General features: G+C 42.7%; 1 protein-coding gene across 12 annotated transcripts in view; it reads left to right on the top strand.

The window, feature by feature from the left end:
- EPS15L1 (epidermal growth factor receptor pathway substrate 15 like 1) overlaps positions 1–19,195 on the top strand; it is a 395,592-nt gene that overhangs the window by 167,222 nt on the left and 209,175 nt on the right. For 10 of the 12 annotated variants that reach the window (XM_033956490.1, XM_033956493.1, XM_033956486.1 and 7 more), the window contains one exon: positions 4,901–4,963. The exons of the other annotated variants lie outside the window; for them this stretch is intronic. In XM_033956490.1, the coding sequence (XP_033812381.1) occupies positions 4,901–4,963 (63 nt within the window). The remainder of the gene's footprint in view (positions 1–4,900; positions 4,964–19,195) is intronic. 12 annotated transcript variants of the gene reach the window in all.

Below are 19,195 nucleotides of genomic sequence, written 5' to 3'. Positions count from 1 at the left end.
ATAGTAATTATGGGCTTTTCCTTCAGGAACTTCTCCAAACATATTTTAAAATTGGATACATTATCCACTCTTACCAAATCCTCTGGCAATGTATTCCAGACCTTAACTATTCTCTGAGTGAAAAATATTTCCCCCTACTGGTTTTAAAACTATTTCCTTGTAACTTAGTGTCCTTTAGTCTTTGTAATTTTTGATGTAAAAAATCAATCCACTTGTACCTATTCCTCACCACTCAGGATTTTGTAGACTTCAATCATATCTCCCCTCTGCCGTCTCTTTTCCAAACTGAAGAACCCTAACCTTTTTACTCTTTCCTCATACAAGAAGAATTCCGTCCCCTTTATCTTCTTAGTCATTCTTCTTTGAACCTTTTCTAGTTCTGTTATATCTTTTTTGAAATACGGCAACCAGAATTTAACACAATACTCAAAATGAGGTTGCACTGTGGAGCGATACAGAGGCATTATAACATTCTTAGTCTTGTTTACCATCCCTGTTCTGTTAATTCATAGTATCTTGTTTGCTTTTATGGCCACCGCACATTGGGTGGAAGGTTTCAGCATATTGTCTACAATGACATCAAGATCTACAAGGGACCCTAGCATTTGGTAACTATGATTTGGATTATTCTTCCCAATGTGCATCACTAAGTTACAGTACCAAAGTTCATCAAGTAAGGAGGAGTATTCTTAAGCACTGGAGCTTGATGAAGATGTTGCCTGCATTTTCAACACATACTGTATGTTTTGCCTATAAAAGAACTCAAAATCTCAAACAAATGCTGAGTCCTGCTCTGCCATACAGCAGGAATGGGAATAGTGGGATCATAGGATCGCATGGTCCCTGTGGCAAATGCATAAATTGTGATGTGATATGATCGTCTGTAATGAATTTGTCAACCCAGGAGATGGGCAGCACTATTCTTTGAAATTCCATACTTCGTGTGAGTCTGATCATGTTGTATATTGCATTGTCTGTCCCTGCAGATTGATTTATGTAGGGCAGGCTTCACATGCACTCAAATTGCACTTAAATGAACACAGAAGCAAATTGAAGAGGGGGGTTGTTTCTGCCCCTATGGTGCAGCATTGCAGCACACATAGTCATGATTTTTTTCAATTACAGTATGTGGTGTTGGACCATATTCCTAGTCATCCGCAGGGTGGTAATATAGAAGACTCCTGCTCCAGAGAAGAGAACAACACTGGATTTACAAGCTGTGCAACCCCACGGATTAAACAGCAATATTGTTTGGTTCTATTTTTATTAATTTTCTCAGTTTTGTCTTTTGTTCTTATTCTCTGAGATGCCCTGATGTATGATCAGCTTTTCTACAGTTATTAATTCTCTGTATTTGACAGTTCTGTGATTGTTCTGTTTCCCCCTGCCTTGATTGTCTAGTTTTTTCATCCATGTGACTGGTCATGTGCCATGTCACCTGACTGGCCCGTATGTGTTTTAAGTACTGCACTGGTGCCTTTGAAATTGTGGTAGCAAGCAGGAGTTTTACACTACGAATCGTGAGTAAAGGAAAGCAGTTTTTGTTCCTTTCATCTGCAGCAGGTATCTGAGCATGTTTTGATTATAGTTTTGTATTATTGCAGGATAGTCTGGAGCGTTGGCGTCACGGCCCTGAAGCAGTGGCTTAAAAGCCACGAAACAATCGTCGGCCTGGCTCTTTTCTAACTAGTTTGTTTTCTCTTGTTAGTTTTGACTATTTCAGGTTCCCACCTGCCAACAATAAGTTATATGCAAAAGGTTTTTTTGCCAGTGATGCTTGGTGGAAGAGAATGGGAACATCTCGCTGTGTCTGAGGCTTTTCTTTTGCCTTAAAATACTTTTTCTGGTCTTGGTATGTACTGACCAAATGGAGTGATTGTTTTCTAGTATATTGTATATTTTCCCTCCATTCCTCTTTTTTGCTATTTGTGTTTCACTTTGCATTTGTCCACATTAAATTTCATCTGCCATTTCAACACCCAGTTTTCCAGTTTCCTAAGGTCTGCCTACAATTTTTCACAGTCTGCATGCATTTTAACAACTTTGAATAGTTTAGTCTCATCCGCAAATTTAATCACCTCACTTGGTCCAATTTCCAAATTAAAATCACAGTATTTATAAATAAGTTAAATAGCTCTGGTCCCAGTACACACAGATCCCTGTGGCACTCCACTACTTACCCTCCTCCATTGAGAAAAATGGCTATTTAATTCTATCCTTTGTTTTCTGTACAATAACCAATTCCTATTGCCCAACTAAACATTGTCTCCTATCCCATGATTCTTTAATTTTCTCAGGAATCTTCCACAATAGTCTTCAGTTTACAGGATGTCTCATGATTTGCTGAATCTCACCCATTTATCTGCAACATCAATTATCCGCATGATTTGGGGTAAATTTTAAAAAAGTGCCAAACATTAGTCATGAAAATATGGATGTTAAGCACCAATTCTATAACAGTAATTGAGATTGAACTTCATAAAAAGGGTGCCACATAAACATCTCACCACAACTCCCTTGCAGGTCATGGTGAGTCCCCCAAAACCTACTATACCTACCTGTCTACCACCCCAATAGCCCTTATGGCTGCAGGTGGCACTTATATGGCAGAACAGTAGGGTTTGGATTTTTTTTTTGGGTGGACTCACATTTTTCACCATGAATGCAGTGATTAGAGTGGCTTATGGGCCTGGGTTTTCCTCTCTGTGGTTCATTAGCTCTCCCCCCCCCCCCCTGACTACTTAAGCCACTTTTGTGCAGCTCTTCTAGGCTTTCCTATGCCAGGTGCTGATGTTCTGGAGGCAGATATGTACGTTTTTATTCTGATTTTTATGGCGGTATGGACGGGAGCCAGTGATCACTGGGGGAGTGTGTGAGGGTCTGTACTTTGTCCCTTCAGTGGTTATCTGGTAACTTTGGATACCTTTTAGGCACTTAGACCTGTTTTTAGATCGCCTACATCACAACGTATAAGTTCTATCTAGGCAGTCTTGGCAAACTTTCGATTATTGCTGTAGGATGACTAAATTTGATCGGTAAGAGCAATAAATTTGATCGGTAAGAGCGATAAATCTCTGGGACTGGATGGCATCCATCCGAGGGTCATCAAGGAACTGAAAGGGACTATAGCTGAACTATAGCTGAACTAGTAGCCAACCTGTCGATCAAATCGTGAAAGATTCCGGAGGACTGGAAGGTGGCAAATGTTACGCCAATCTTCAAAAAAGGTTCGAGGGGGGACCCGGGAAACTACAGACCAGTGAGTCTGACTTCGGTATCGGGAAAGATGGTAGAGGCACTGATAAAGGACCGAAGAGAATGCTAGGAATGATAAAGAAGGGGATCACGAACAGATCAGAGAAGGTTATCATGCCGCTGTACTGGGCCATGGTGCGCCCTCACCTGGAATACTGCACTGGTCGCCGTATATGAAGAAGGACACGGTACTACTCGAATAGATCCAGAGAAGAGCAACTAAAATGGTTAAGGGGCTGGAGGAGTTGCCGTACAGTGAGAGATTGGAGAAACTGGGCCTCTTCTCCCTCGAAAAGAGGAGATTGAGAGGGGGCATGATTGAAACATTCAAGATACTGAAGGGGATAGACTTAGTAGATAAAGACAGGTTGTTCACCCTCTCCAGAAGCTTTGTGGCATATACCTCACATTCATTATCATCTGTGCCAGACTGGCTTTAGGTTTCCTCTCAATCTGCTTGAAGGAACAACTTGTACATGGTTTTCTACATGGAGAAAAAAGCAGTGCCCAAGAAAATAACAAGGGTACGGAGCAGTAACTTAAAATAACATCCATGGCCCTATGGGAAATAGATTTAAACACACTAAAAAGTATTTGGTATCATAATATATTCAGGGCTTGATTTACCTTTAGGCAGACTATGCATCTCCCTAGGGTTGTCTTTTCTCTCTAAAGCAGGTTGTGTGCCTTTAAGGAGGGATACTATAGATCCATGAGGGGAGAAAGTTGCCAAGAGGAAGAGCTGCCTGATAATTGTGCCAGATCTTTGGAGGTGGCATCTCTAATTTGCCCTGTTCTGCAGATTCTTGGGTGGAGTCAGAAGGCTTCCACTACTGTGCCTGAGATGGAAATTTTAAAGATCTTGCACAATGTGATGGATATTTCCAGCTGACTGATGTTAATCATACTCTATCATAGTCTGAAAGTATTCACTATAAATGTGAGATGCTTGGGATTCTTGTGCACATAGCTGCTCTCCTGATTTAGACACCCTTTGTGCTCATCTTCCCGTTTGAAGTGATTTTCTAATCAGCTGTCTGTGGTGAGAGTAGAACAAAAATATAACGGTGTCATCCTTCCTGAGCAGTATCTGACTGACAGTATCTGTTACTTTTCTGACAACCATGCTCTTCCTTCCCAAGCATGTCCAGGACTTGCATCCCTAAGAATGCTTGTAAAATTGTTACCTTACTGCATTGCAGACTTTATTATCTTCACTTGTTCTCCTTAAATACTTTCAATACTTGCATAGATAAACTATATCAGCATATTCCTCACATTGCCATCAAACAATCGCTAATAAGATTTAATTTGGTAAGTGATGATGGTGAACACTTCAGTAGGCTAAAAAAGAAAATGAAAAGGGTCTGAACCAGACATTTACAGGAACCTCGTGTACTGTTCAAATTTCACTCCATTGGGGGAAAAAGGTTCACAATTTCTGCTTAGAAAGTCAGCTTCACAATTTGATATGAATTTTATGAAAGAAACTCATACTTGAAATCAGTGGTTAAATAGGTTTCTCCCTAGACTGCAGAGCTAGAATGTTTCTTCCCTTTAAGAATGTACTTCTTTATAACAACTGATTTTGCAGGATGTTTCTCGTGCGAGCCTGTCTTATCTGCTCTGCCTTTGGTTTCCTTAGACTCTGTCAGGTTACTTAACCTCTATAGGAAGTGAAATTACAGCACTAACAGAAAGGCGTCGTGTGAGTAAACAGTTTTCTCTAGGAATGCTAATGGATATTTTTATGCAATAAAACAGCATTTAATATAACAAGATTGTATTAAAATGTATGTATGCATTTTTGTCTTTATTTTTCAAACATCAAACACCAGGGTTGTAACTTTTGCCAACTGTTATGACAAAATCTCATCACAGCAAGTGTTCTAGTTCTGGCTGTTGGCTTCAGTAGCTTTTGCAGGGGGGAAAATTCTCTCATCTTTTCTCAGCCTATACTATGCAGTTTAAGATGCTTGCAAATCATTTAATAGCACATAACCATTCATCCAATGGTAAAATTAAGTTTTTTAAATAACTATTTAATTCTTCCTGTGGCGCAGCTGTGCTGGCATGGGGTGTCAAATATTAATGAAAGCACATATGTTCAGCTCCCCTTCATCCTTCTATCTCCCTTTCCATCTTCTCTTCTTTTGCTGTTTCCATGCCTTAACAAGGGAACCTATGTGGTTTCAAACTCGTATGCTACAACATCTTCATTTTTGGCCTTTTACAAGGTATCAAAGCCTCCTAGTCTTTGGCCTTTATTTACTGGGGGTGGAGTGGTAATTTTAAAGGTCATATACATGCATACACAGAGGTTTATGCCCAGGAATGGCTTGTCATACTCTAGGTAAGTTCAAATATAGATACAAGTGTGTGTATAATAACCATGTCACACATACTTTTACCAATTTAAAGCAAAAATGGGGCAGTTTGGATATATATGTACTTTAGGATTTTCAAATGTATGCACCTAAATTTTTCTGAAAACTTTTTTCATATAGTGGGGGGGGGGGGGTGTTATAGGGAAATTTTCAAATAGAATGTATAAAGATACTTTCCATTTGAAAATTAGTATAATTTATGCACATACCTGCACAAATTAGGTGGCTGGCACAAATTACCTTCTAAGCTTTCTTCTTGCACTTAAAATGTGAGAAAAGCTTTTGTAAATCAGGCTATTGGTGTGTGTCACATGCATGCTTTCTATCTCTATCTCTGATATGTTCTGTCTCCATGGATCTACCAAATCACACATATTTCCCATTTCCAGTGCAATAGGAATGGTATGCTGGACCTCAGGTACTCTGTCCATTCTCGCGAGCATACTGAAGAAAGATGTCAATCTCAGCTTTTGGTAACCTCTTCCTTCTCCCAGGAGTCTGCAGCTCCCTTCGCCTGGATAAGATGATATACATCCCAGGGTACTAAAAGAACTCAAACATGAAATTGCTGACCTGCTGTTAGTGATCTGTAACCTGTCACTAAAATCATCTGTAGTACCTGAAGATTGGAGGGTGACCAATGTTATGCCAGTTTTTAAAAAGGGTTCCAGGGGAAATCTGGGAAATTACAGACTGGTAAGCCTGACTTCAGTGCCGGGCAAAATGGTGGAAACAATTATAAAAAATAAAATTATGGCACATGTAGATAAACATGATTTAATGAGACAGAGTCAGCATGGGTTCAGCCGAGAAAGATCTTGCCTCATTAATTTACTTGACTTCTTTGAAGGTGTGAATAAACGTGGATAAATGTGAGCTGGTTGATGTAGTGTATCTAGCTTTTCAGAAAGCTTTTGATAAAGTTATTGAGAGGCTCCTGAGAAAATTAAAGAGTCATGGGATAGGTGGCAAAGTTCAGTTGTCAATTAGGAATTGGTTATCAGATAGAAAGCAGATCCAGAATACTTTGGTAAAACTTCACTGGCTCCCAGTAATCTCTAGGGTTTACTTTAAATTTTCAACAATAACTAATGCATTCGAGGTAAACGTAACCATGAGGAAGATTACCACAGATTAAATTTTAAAAATGGAGAAAAAGTCCTCAGTGTCACGTTGGATTTAGTAAAAATACCTGATCCTCCGGACATGTCAACTTCAAAAATTATTTTGAAGATGCAGACACATCCTCGGTCTTAAAAAAAACTCCACTCTCTTCAAATTCTTTACTTGAGTAAAATATTTATCAAATAAGTAACATAAGTGTCTTTTAGCTTTCAAATATTTCAACAGCTCAACAGCTACTTAGCAACAATTTTCACAAAAGTAAAAACAAAACTTATCTGCTGCAGGAATTTCTTCCACATAGATCGTGAGCAGGAAGCAGAAAAGAGGTATTTAGAGTAGGTCCAATGGATGCACTCGGTCCTACTCTAAATATCTCTTTTCTGCTCCCTGCTCACGATCTATGTGGAAGAAATTCCTGCAGCAGATAAGTTTTGGTTTTCTTTTGTGAAAATTGTTGCTAAGTAGCTGTTGAACTGTTGAAACATTTGAAAGCTCATCTGTGCAAGGTAGGCTGTCTGATTCATCCTTATATAAACAACTGGCTCATCAGAGCCCCATCTCGAGAAGAGGAAAAAAAGAGCATTGGCAGCAGCAGTGCAAACTTTAAGGAGTCTGGGCTGGATTTTAAACTTTTGAAAGAACCAATTAGTCCCCACTCAGTCTTTGGAATACCTGGGGTTTCTGTTCAACAGACCAGAAGGCCGGGTTTTTCTACCATAGGCATGCAGACAGAAGCTTTGGGGGCAAATTATGAACCTCCTGTCACAGCCAGTGCCTACAGCGTGGCCTTACCTACACGTTCTGGCCTCGATAGCAACTGCCATGGACGTAGTACCCTGGGCAAGGGTGCATATGGTATCCACTTCAAGATGTGCTGTTGTCTCGTTGATCTCCCCAAAGAGACTCCCTACAGGCCTCTCTACTTTGAACAGAAGTAGCCTTTAGCAGCATGAGCTGGTGATTCCACCCACAGTCTCTAGCAGGAGGAATTCCACTTCAGATGGATTCCTGGGTCACACTGACAGTGGATGCCAACCTGTTTGGCTGGGAGGTGCACTACAGTGGTTGCCCTGTGCAAAAGAAATGGATGCCATCCCAGCAGAAGTGGTCGATAAAGAGACTAGAGCTGAGAGCAAACCGCCTGGCTCTGCAAAACTTACAGTCGGTGCTGGAAAGCAGAGCATAAGAGTATTCTCAGAGGCTTATGTCAACTGGCAGGGAGGCACCAGAAGCACATCGCTCCAACTAGAGATGAAACTAGTGGTTGCTTGGGCAGAAAAGCACCTGCTGGCCATCATGGTGGCACATGTAGCCAGAGTGGACAATGTGCAAGTGGACTACCTCAGTGGACAGACATTGGACCCGGGAGAGTGGTTGTTGGCCCTGTGGGCATTCCAAGATATTGTCGGACATTCAATCTGATATCAACGGCATGCAACAAGAATGCGCCTGTTTTTCAGCCAAAGACAGGACTGGACACCCTGGTGTAACCATGGCCAAATTCCAGACTACTATATGTATTTCTCCCATGGTCTCTGATAGGCTGGGTGGTCTGTTGCATAGAATCTCACCCAGGGAAGGTGTTCCTCATGGCCCTGGATTGGCCCAGATATCTTTGGTATGTGGATCTAGTATGCCTACAAGTGGACCAATGTCTCTGGCTCCAGGTGTATCTGGGCTTGCTCACAGAGGGTCAGATTGATCTAGAAGTTTTGGGTTACGTCGGTCTTATGGCTCTTGAGCGTGTGGTGCTAGCCAAGAAAGGATATTCAGAAGTAGTCGTTACCACCCTACTGAAGGCCAAGAAACCATCCACTCTTTTCAGCATATGCCAAGGCATGGGGATACTTTTCAGCATTCATGCGATAAGGAGAATCTTGAGGTCAACAAAGCCTCAGTATTGTCAGTACTGGCCTTCATTCAAGAGGGCCTGGATAAGGAATTAGCAGTGTCGTCCCTTAAGGTGAAGATGGCAGGCCTGGCTTGCTTTAGAGTCTAAGAGAAGCGAGTCTCCCTGGCTGCTCACCCAGACATTATTAGATTCTTCATAGGAGACCTGAGGTTCAGGCTGCCAATCCGAGATCCCTTCCCTTCCTGGAATCTCAACATCGTGTTAGAATATCATCGGAGGGCACTGTAAGAGTCTTTGGAGGAAGCTTCTTTCATGGATCTTACAATTAAAACAGTGTTCTTAGTTGTAGTTACCTTGGCCAGAAGAGTCTGAGAATTGCAAGCTTTGTCGTGCAGGGAACCGTTTTTGAGGATTACAGAAAGTGACTGTGTACAGTACCTTCCTTTTTGCCAAAGGTTGTTTCAGCATTTCACATCAACCAGGAAGTCAGGCTACCAGCCTTTCAGCCTAAGGGTTCTAAGAAAAAAAGACAAGGCTTTAAAACTTCTGGACATCTGCAGAGTTGTCTTCTGTTATCTGGAAGTGACTAATGAATTTCTTCTATTGGACCATCTCTTTGTCCTAACCAAAGAGTCAACCCGAGGCAGACCACCATTTCCCGGTGGATTCAGACATTGATCTCCTTTGCCTACATTGTGTGTGGAAATCAACTGCCAGAGTTGTTGAAAGCACATTCGACCAGAGGAGTGGCCTCCTCTTGGGCGGAATCAAGAACAATACCTCTGGAGGAGATATGTAGATCTGCAACATGGTCTTCCCTACACACTTTCACTAAATTCTATAGGGTGGATATGGCAGCACAAAGAGGATTCTGCTTTTGGATCCTTGGTACTGAAAGCAGGCTTATCTCTCCCATCTTGAACTTCAAGGACTGCTTAGATACATCTCTAAGATTCAGCATACCATTCCTATTGCACTAGAAAAATAGATTAGGTTCTTACCTTGATAATATATTTTCCAGTAGATAGGAATGATATGCTGACACACTCCGTCACCTCATCCCAGTAATTTCTGATGTGCCTGTTTTTGCCTTATGCTTCATGGTCCTCTCCATAGCTTAGTCTTCTCTGCCAGTCAGACTATGGGTTTAGAATCAGTTTGTAAAAAGAATCTAAAGAGATAATAAGCTCCACTACTATTTAAGCTGTTGCTTTTATTTGATGTATTTTATTGTTCATTGGTAATTCTCATTAATTTATACATTACAGTTTCATTATTGATTGTTATAACATTATATGAGCAGATCAGAACCTTGGTTTCAGGGAGTTCCCAATGTCCTTCCTCCTGTCTTCTACTCTAGAGCTCTTGCATACTTTGGAATGAACTGAAGGGGGGCAGAAAACTCCTGGGAGAAGGAGGAGATTTCAAAAACTGTGATCGACATCTTTCTTCAGTATGTTTACGAAAATGGACAGAGTGTACCCTAAGGTTCAGCAAACCATTCCTGTCTACTTGAAAAGATATTATCAAGGTAAGAACCTAATCTCTTTTTGTGACCCCCCCACCCCCCAACAGCTGGTTTGCGTACACAGTAAGGATTGCTATTGTACATTAATTTTGGAAACACTGCCTGGTGCAAAGTGTATTCCTGTAATTTTTTCAGTTAGTAATAGAAACTGACTTGTGGAACAGTTGGCACAGTAATCAAACCCTGGTGTAACAGCTTTGTTTTCTTTACTCTGCCTTAGGAGCTGAGTAGTTATCTTTTGCCTCATCTTTGCATCTGGCTAAAGGCATGAGGGCTGCTGTACTTCTTGATTTGATAAAATAAATGTGCTGGTTGGTGGATTCTAATAATTGTCACACTTCCTTTCTGTGCTTTGTGATTCATAATTTTGAACGATTTTATTTAGAAAAGAAGTAAAGAGCTAAGACTGGAAAGCTAGAGCGGAATTGGAGCCTGGCCTTGTAGTCTTGCTTTGTGATTGGCATAAAAGTATGAAAGAAAAGAGAGTTCTCAGTATTGTTAGCAGCTGATCCATTCCCTTTCAAAAGATTCAAGAAGAGCCATCTCTTGCCTTAGTTGGCATACTATATGTGGCCATGCAGAATCCACCTGGGTTTGATTCTTGGTTCAGGTCTGCCACTCACTGAGTTAGCTGAGGTTGGACATTCTGAGGAGAGGAGAAAATAATTATTTATTACTCTATATTGACATCTATTGGCTGGATATAGGGCCTATGATTGCAGGGTTCTAAAAGAACCTGCTGTGTATTCCCTAGCTGAAGACTTAACACCATTCATTGAAATAAGTTTGTTAGGGGAGGGGGAATAAAATGAAAAATATCTTCTGGTAGTTATAAATGAAGGCTAATGGCACTAGAGCTCAACTTACCATATTTTTTGCTCCATAAGACGCACATGACCATAAGACACACACTAGATTTAGAGTAGGAAAACAAGAAAAATACATTTTGAACCAAATTCTCCCTGCCAGGCTCTGCACCCAACCCCACACTCCTTGCCAGGCTCTGTACCCTGTTCCACCTCCGGTGGTCTAGTGGTAGGACAGGACAGGGCATAAAGCAAGCAGGGACAGGGCACAAATGTCAAGGCAGATGACTTTTTAAAATATGCAATGTCACTTCTGTAACAACTATTTGACAAATATAGTGCAAAATATAGACAGCAGATATAAATTCTTAAAACTGACGCATTTTGATCATTAAATTGAAAATAAAATCATTTTTCTTACCTTTATTGTCTGGTGATTTCTTTCTTTCTTTTCTTCCTTCCTCAGGCCTAACAATTGTCCTTTCCTCCCTCCCTCCCTCCTATGTTCCCCTCACTGCCTTCCAGCCTTTGTCCTCTTCCTCCCTCCCTCAAGCCTGCCTGCCCTCTCCCCCAAGCCTGCCTGCTTGCTGGATTTACTTACCTCCTGCTGCTGCTGCTGCTGTGAGGACACGTCACAGAAGCAGCAGAACAGGGGGGGTGGCATCCGGAACGGCGGACTCCTGGCTCAGCAGCACGGCACCCGGAAGGGCCAGGCGGGTGCAGCAATTTCATGCCGCCAGCCCAGAAGTCTTACCCCCGACGTGGTAGCAGCATGGCACCCGGAAGGGCCAGGCAGGTGCAGCGATTGCACGCTGCCGGCCCAGAATTCTTACCCCCTACATGGTAGCAGCACGGCACCCGGAAGGGCCAGGAGGGTGCAGTGGTTCACGCCACCGGCCCAGAAGCCTTACCATTGGCTGGCCCGGACCTTCTCCCCAATGTCAGAATTGACAACGGGGGTAAGGCTTCTGGGCTGGCAGCGTGCAATTTCTGCACCTTCCTGGCCTTTCCCTTCTAATTTCGGCAGTGAGCAACCAGCAGCAATGGCGGCAGCGGTCCTGGAAAGTAACGGGGGTGGGATTTGGGTATTCAATCCATAGGACGCACCCTTTTTTCCACTCACTTTTTTAGGTGGAAAAAGTGCGTCTTATGGAGCGAAAAATACAGTAAGTTCAGATTGAACTAAAAGGAAGACAGAAGAAATTGTTGGACAGCAATAACAAAATATAGATCATTAGTGCTTCACAGATTATAAACCTGAGTTTTCAGATAAATGGCATGAAGAAGCCCACCTTTAGCTAATAGTAATGAACAAGTTTGAATAAAAAGGGACTAATGCTCTTGAAACTTCATGCTCTACAGTTTTCTATGAAAGGCATCACGATCTGCAGACTCCAGTTTCCACTAAGGACCTTTACAGTTTCTTAGAATACTGCCATCATTAAAATAGTACAATGGTTTTTAATTATCTTTTCCAGTTTAACTTTTTTCTTGAAATAAATTTTAGTCATTTTGAAATATAATTAAGGCAATATTAAGATACAATATTAGCATTAAGAAATAGTGCAGTGTTTAACAAGACTTAACTCAACATTAAAGGCCTTTCTCTGCAAATAAAGACGCATTTAACCACAGAAAATTCCTATTTCTAATGATAAAATGTGCTCAGAAAATCTTGATCCCCATTGGTTGTTTTGTTCTGGGATCTCCTAGTACATGTAACTGCTAGGAACAGCAGGATCTTTCAGCCGTGTGAGTAGGTGACATCACATGTTGGCAGATCCAACTGGAATGGATTCCAGAAACCTCTGGAAAAATTTCTGCACAAGCACAGGTATTCTCTCTTACTATCCCTCACCAATTGTAACAAATCCCAACAGGTCATAATATAGCACAGTTCAGCTCTGGGATGAGAGAGGGTTTGTGTAGCTGAAAAATATTGCTGTCCAGAGAGAGCAACCATTTCAGGTATGCAGTTCTGTTTTTCCCTAAACAGCTTGGATCTTTGAGCCACACAAGTGGAGACTCCCAAGATGAGGATTGCATAAATTGTTGTTAATTGGGCTGTTAACACACATGGTTTTGCAATCCAAAATGACGTTGGCTGATTCAGACAGTAATATTTTGCAAATGTGTGAATTGTGGACTGGGTCACTGCTCTACATGCATGTTGTGTTAAAGCTTGCTGCAATTGAGCTTTTGTTGTAGTCATTGAACAAAGTGTGCTATAGTTTTATCTGGCTAAAGGCCTGCTTTTCTATAGCACCAGGTTATGTATTCTGGAATCTTAAGTAGATAAAGTTTGTTTTATGACTGGAGCTTGATGATGATTGGGTTGCATGATAGAAAAAGCAGAGACAGCCTATTGGTAGAAGCTGATCTCTCTAGGTAACACAGTAATATCCTTTTGCAATCCAGGGTAAGCATACAATGGTTATGCTTGTTGACATGCAGGGGATAGTAGAAAACTGATAGGAGTTTAGGTTGATTTATATGAAAATCAGATACTAGGTTGCCCTCATCCAAAATTTACCCAAAGTAAATCCTTATTCAAAATCTGTGTATATGGAGGATAATGAACAAAGCCCTGGATCTCTAGGCAGAAGGGTTGGCTAAGAATACTGTTTTCCATGTGAGGATTTTCAAGGAGACATTGAGTGATTCAAATAATGCAAATATTAATCAATGGAGAACTCAGCTGAAGTCTCCCTGGAGAAGCGAAGACTTAGAGGAGACATGATAGAAACCTTCAAGATCCTGAAGGGCATAGAAAAAGTAGACAGGGACAGATTTTTCAAATTAAGGGGCACCACAAGCACAAGGGGGCATTGGGGGAAATTGAAAGGGGACAGGTTTAGAACAAACGCTAGGAAGTACTTTTTCACTCAGAGGGTGGTAGATACATGGAACGCGCTCCCAGAGGCTGTTGTAGACAAGAAAACACTAAATGGTTTCAAAGAAGGTTTGGATAGATTCCTAGAAGAAAAAGGGATTGGGGGGTATAGATAGGTATAGACCATTGCTCAGTCAATGGGACTGATGGGCCGCCGCGGGAGCGGACCGCTGAGCAGGATGGACCTATGGTCTGCCTCAGCGGAGGCAACTTCTTATGTTCTTATGTTCTTAAGTCCCATACTAGTAATGGTGGTAGTAGTTGTAGCAGCTTTGAGCTCATGAGACCTTTTAAGAGCCTTGTAACCAAGTCACATTTTGATAGCAGAGTTAGCCTGCTCTTCAATCGAACCACACTTTATTACCAACCACTAATTAAAACCATACAGAAACATCCATGTCGCATTGTCTGACTCTGTCTCTCACACCAGTCTCTCCACCAGCCACTGTCAGCCCAAACTTCCCCCATACATTGATCTCTCCATAGACCTTCTGGTCACCGGTCACTCACTGAGGACTCCCCCGGTCCTTCAGGCACTTCACTGAGGACTCTCCATGGCCCCTCAGGCTCTCTCTGAGCACTCTCCAGGTCACTCAGATGCCCTCTCACTAGCCCTCCCCTGGTCATCAAGCTTGAGGGCTTTCCAGTTGCTCTCAAGCTCTACCAGGTAGGTAAATACAAGGCAGGGTTTCTCTCTTTGCTGCATCATGCCCCCTGTCAGCACTGGTCAGTACTAGATTTACTGGGAGTTAGGCTACAGCCAGCATTCCTCCTCCCGAGGGTCACTCGACTCCCGAAGGAACTCTTGGTTTTCTCTGCTTGGGATCTGTCTTTTTCAGCACCACTGTTTCCTCAGGGTGAGCAGATAGCTCCCTGCAGCCCTTGCAAGATGGTATGCAAATTAGCTCTTTCTTTCACCTGCTCGGGCTCCCTCCACTGGCCTTGGAGAGGAACTTCACCCTATCACAGACTCTTTCAGGGATCGCGACACAGATTCAGTGGAGGCAGAAGACAGCAAGCTTTGGGCTTTTGCCCCTCCCCAGCTATTAAGAAAGCACAATGACACCAGGCCAAAACTGAGCTCCCTCAGATAGGGGGCAGGCTGTCAACTTTTTGGTCGGTCTGGTCTCAGATTGGGGCAGACTGCTTTCTAACGTCTTTCGCCAGCTGGAGAGAGCCTTCAAAGTTTAGGTTACAGTGAAAAGGCTACTGGCTCTTTGAGCCATAGAACCAGGCCTGGTCACGGACTTGGGCAGGTACTCCATATATTTCATCGTGCCAAAGAAAAGCTCAGATGACAGAAGACTGATTCTAGACTTCGTTGGTCAATGCAGCTCTGAAGATACCACACTTCTGCATGGAGATCATTTGGTCGGTCATAGCAGCAGTGGTGCTGAGGAAATTTCTTGCCTCCCTTGATCTGACTGAAGCCAATCTTCACATTCCAATCTTCCCAGCCCATAGGAGGTACTTGTGATTTCAGGTACTGGAGCAGCATTTTCAGTTCTCTGTCCATCCCTTTGGTCAGGCCTCAGCACCCTCACCTTTACCAAGGTGATGATAGTGGTAGCAGCGCACCTCCACAAAGCTGGGATTCAGATCCACCCATATTTGGACAGTTGGTTCATCAGAGCTACATCCATGGTGGAAGGTGAGCTGGTGGTTTTGAGAGTGGTGCGCCTCCTTCAGGATTCGCGCTGGATAGTCACCTTCAGTAAGAATCAGCTGGCACTTACTCAGCACCTGGAGTACCTGGGAGTCTTGTCCGACATGGCCTTGTGCCAAGTGTTTCTTCCAGAGCCACACAGACTGAAGTTTCAGAAGCAGTTTTCAGAGCTGCTCCAGAGACTGGCTCCCATGGTGTGGTATTATCTGCAGGTCCTGGGGTCGACAGTAGCAACCATAGATGTGGTTCCTTGGGCCAGAGCACACATGAGATCTCTCCAAGGCTCTGTTCTTTCTCTCTGGTCCCCTGAATAAGACTACAACAGCTACTCCCATTGCTACCTACATCAAAGAGCAACCTGCGATGGTGGCTGTAGTCAGCTGCCCTTTCCAGGGATATGCCTCTTCAAATTTCCTCCTGGGAGATACTAACGACTGATGCCAGCCTTTATGGTTCAGGGACTCACTGCAACAGATACCCAGTCCAGGGCTGTTGGACTACTGCTTAACAGAAGTGGTCCATAAATTGCCTGGAGCTCTGAGTCATGTGTCTAGCACTTCATGCACTTGAGAAATCTCTGGAAGGCAAAGCAGTCGGAGTGTTCTTGAACAATGCAACAGTAGTAGCATATGTCAACAGGCAAGGAAGCACCCCATTGCGCCTAGAAGCTTAACTCCTTCTGGTAGGCAGAAGCTCACTTGCAGGCTCTTTCGGCCGCGCACATAGCAGGAGTAGAAAATGTACAGGCCGACTTTCTCAGTTGGCCAACTCTTGATCTACGGCAGGGCCTGTGAAGACAGTGACCATTCCCCTAGATCAGGGGTGTCAAAGTCCCTCCTCGAGGGCTGCAATCCAGTCGGATTTTCAGGATTTCCCCAATGAATATACATGAGATCTATTTGCATGCACTGCTTTCATTGTATGCTAATAGATCTCATGCATATTCATTGGGGAAATCCTGAAAACCTGACTGGATTGCAGCCCTCGAGGAGGGACTTTGACACCCTTGATTTAGGGGAATAGTCACTGTCTTCACAGGCATTTGACACCGTAGTTCGGCGGTAGAGGGCCTACATAGATGGATCTGATGACTAAGAAGCCTTGTTTTTACAGCCGAAGATTCAAGTTTGGAAGAGAGAGGTTAGATGTATTAGTCCAATTGTGGCCGGAGAATAAGCTCTTGTATACATTTCACCTGTGGGCCCATGCTCGGTTGAGCCATTTACAGGCTTGTGATCCATCCTGGCTTGATAGTCCTAGGGGTGCACGATTGGCCTCACAGACCAAGGTATGCAAAACTAGTCCATCTCCATAGAGATGAAGGCTCCGATTTCTGGTCCAAGTGGATCTTCTCACTCAGGGATAGACTCCTATTGAGAATCTGGAACACTTTGGGTTCATGGCATTGCTCTTGAGCAGGCAGCTCTGACAAGCAAGGGTTATTTGGATGTGCTCACTGCTCAGGGCTAAGAAGCCATCCATGGGGGCAGCCTATGCTAAGATCTGGAAGTCCTGTCAATGCTGGCATGTAGTGAAGGATGTAGGGCCCTGGTAAGCTCCAATTTCGGTAGTCCTAGATTTTTTTTGCCCCTTCAGAAGGGGCTAGCGATAGGTTTTTTTGAAAGTGCAGGTAACAGACCTTTTCTGTTCCTTTTCTAAGCTTGGGAGGGGGGGGGGGGGAGGAAGAGGCTCCTTGGCCTCTCTCCCTGATTTTGCCCAGTTCATTAAAGGGGCTCTGTGATTGCACCCTCCAGTACATTTCCCTTTCCCTTCCTGGAACCTTAATATCCTGTTACAAGGGCTCAATACTGTTCCATATGAGCCCTTATGGGAGGCTGTCCTTTTGGATCTTACAGTCAAGATAGTGTTCCTGGTGGCAATTATGTCGACAAGATGGGTTTCTGAGATACAAGCACTTTCCTGCATGGTGCCGTTTTATGGAAGCTAGGCTCTCTGTATGCATGGTTCTGTCTTTCTTACTGAAAGTAGTCTTGGACTTTCACATCAATCTGGCAGTCCTGCAGTGAATTGAATCAATGAAATGTGGTAATTTGATAATCTAAATGGAGGAATGGCAAGGAAATTCAATTGCTAGCAGTACTTGTTGGAAGCAATATATTGCCACTGGTCAGAAAACCAGGGCTGTGGAGTCTGTAGATAAATGTTTCGACTCCGACTCCTCATTTTTTTGTACTTCAGACTCCGACTCCATTACCCGAAATTTCCTCTGACTCCGACTCCTCGACTCCGACTCCACAGCACTGGTTAATTTTCAGATCGTTAAAATGGAATGTCAAGTTGAGAGAAATGACCATTTTCGACACCACCTTCTTTTTGCTTTTAATCAAGGTTCTAAGGCCGCAGAAGCTGCTCGCAACATTTGTGCTGTGTATATAGTGGGTGCTATAGCTGAAAGAATCGCTCGTGATTGGTATGCCAAGTTCATAAATGGAGTCGGTAGATAAATATTCCGACTCCGACTCCTCAGTTTTTTGTACTTCTGACTCCGACTCCAGGTACCTGAAATTTCCTCCGACTCCGACTCCTCGACTCCGACTCCACAGCCCTGCAGAAAACACTGCCAAATGTCCACCTACTGTTATCAAAAATCTGACGTCTTAGCTGGTTAAACTTGAGCCAGTCTTTCTATCCTTGAAAGCTTTTGATTGATGATACTGTCTGGAAGAGTGGTTTGACTTTTGATTGGAGTAAGCCTGATTGTATAGCTGGTATTTCTTGTAGTTATAGTAAAAACATTTTTTATAATAACTAGATCTTTGTGATGGAGGATGTTATCAGTCTATGTAGTCCTCTGATAAGGAAGTCAATGTACTGCAGTCATTTTTAATCAATACAATTTCTGTCATCTTCTCTCCAAATACATTTTCTTGAGCACAGAGCATCTGCAGTTCTATCGTGGTCATTCTCTTAGTGCTAAGCTCCAGAAAGTCATCCTCCTGGTAGATACGGCAATTACTGCACCTTTTGCAGTGGTATAAGTCATGGGTAGCTGTGTTCATGTTCTTTAAACACTCCTTAAAATCTTGAAGAATGGAAGATAATCATTTAGCATCCTCTTTAGATGTTATAAGAGCCAAAATCTGCAAGATATCATATTTTGTCTGGAATTGATGAGTCATAATGCTAGCATAATTGCCTGAAAGATCTAGAAATCTTTGATCCTTCCTTAGTGGCGTGCTAAGAGTTCTGGAACTTTTATTCTTTAATGCTAATTTGACAACAGCTGAATGATGAGATTGTAATTTCCTATGGGCTAAAACTGCTTGCACATTATACTTTATTCCCAATCTTTTAAAGGTGGATCGAGACAAGTGAGGAGCGGCCCAAGTTTTTCATGCTGTTTGAGTAAAATTTTATGAACTGGAAGAACCACAATTGTTTTTGGAGCATCTAAATATTTCAGGACTTCCAGTTATTCCACTCTTGGATCTAGTCTGTCATCAGATGATAGCAATAACTCCTTGGTGATTTTTGTTTTAAAAGAACTTTGGCCAAGATTTTTTTTCAACGGATTCTGGAGGTGATGGATAAGAAAAGAATTGTGAACATGATCTTCATTCTAGATTGAGTTCCCCAACTACTGAAAGCTGAATAGAGATCTAAATCTGAGTAAGATTCTGCTTCATGGATGAAGAGATAGCAATAGATGAGAAATATCTCTG

Source organism: Geotrypetes seraphini, chromosome 8 (genome assembly GCF_902459505.1).
Source record: "Geotrypetes seraphini chromosome 8, aGeoSer1.1, whole genome shotgun sequence".
NCBI classification, from domain to species: Eukaryota; Metazoa; Chordata; class Amphibia; order Gymnophiona; family Dermophiidae; genus Geotrypetes; species Geotrypetes seraphini.
Note: the sequence above shows the minus strand (reverse complement) of the source record. Positions and strands in the feature narration are given on the sequence as shown.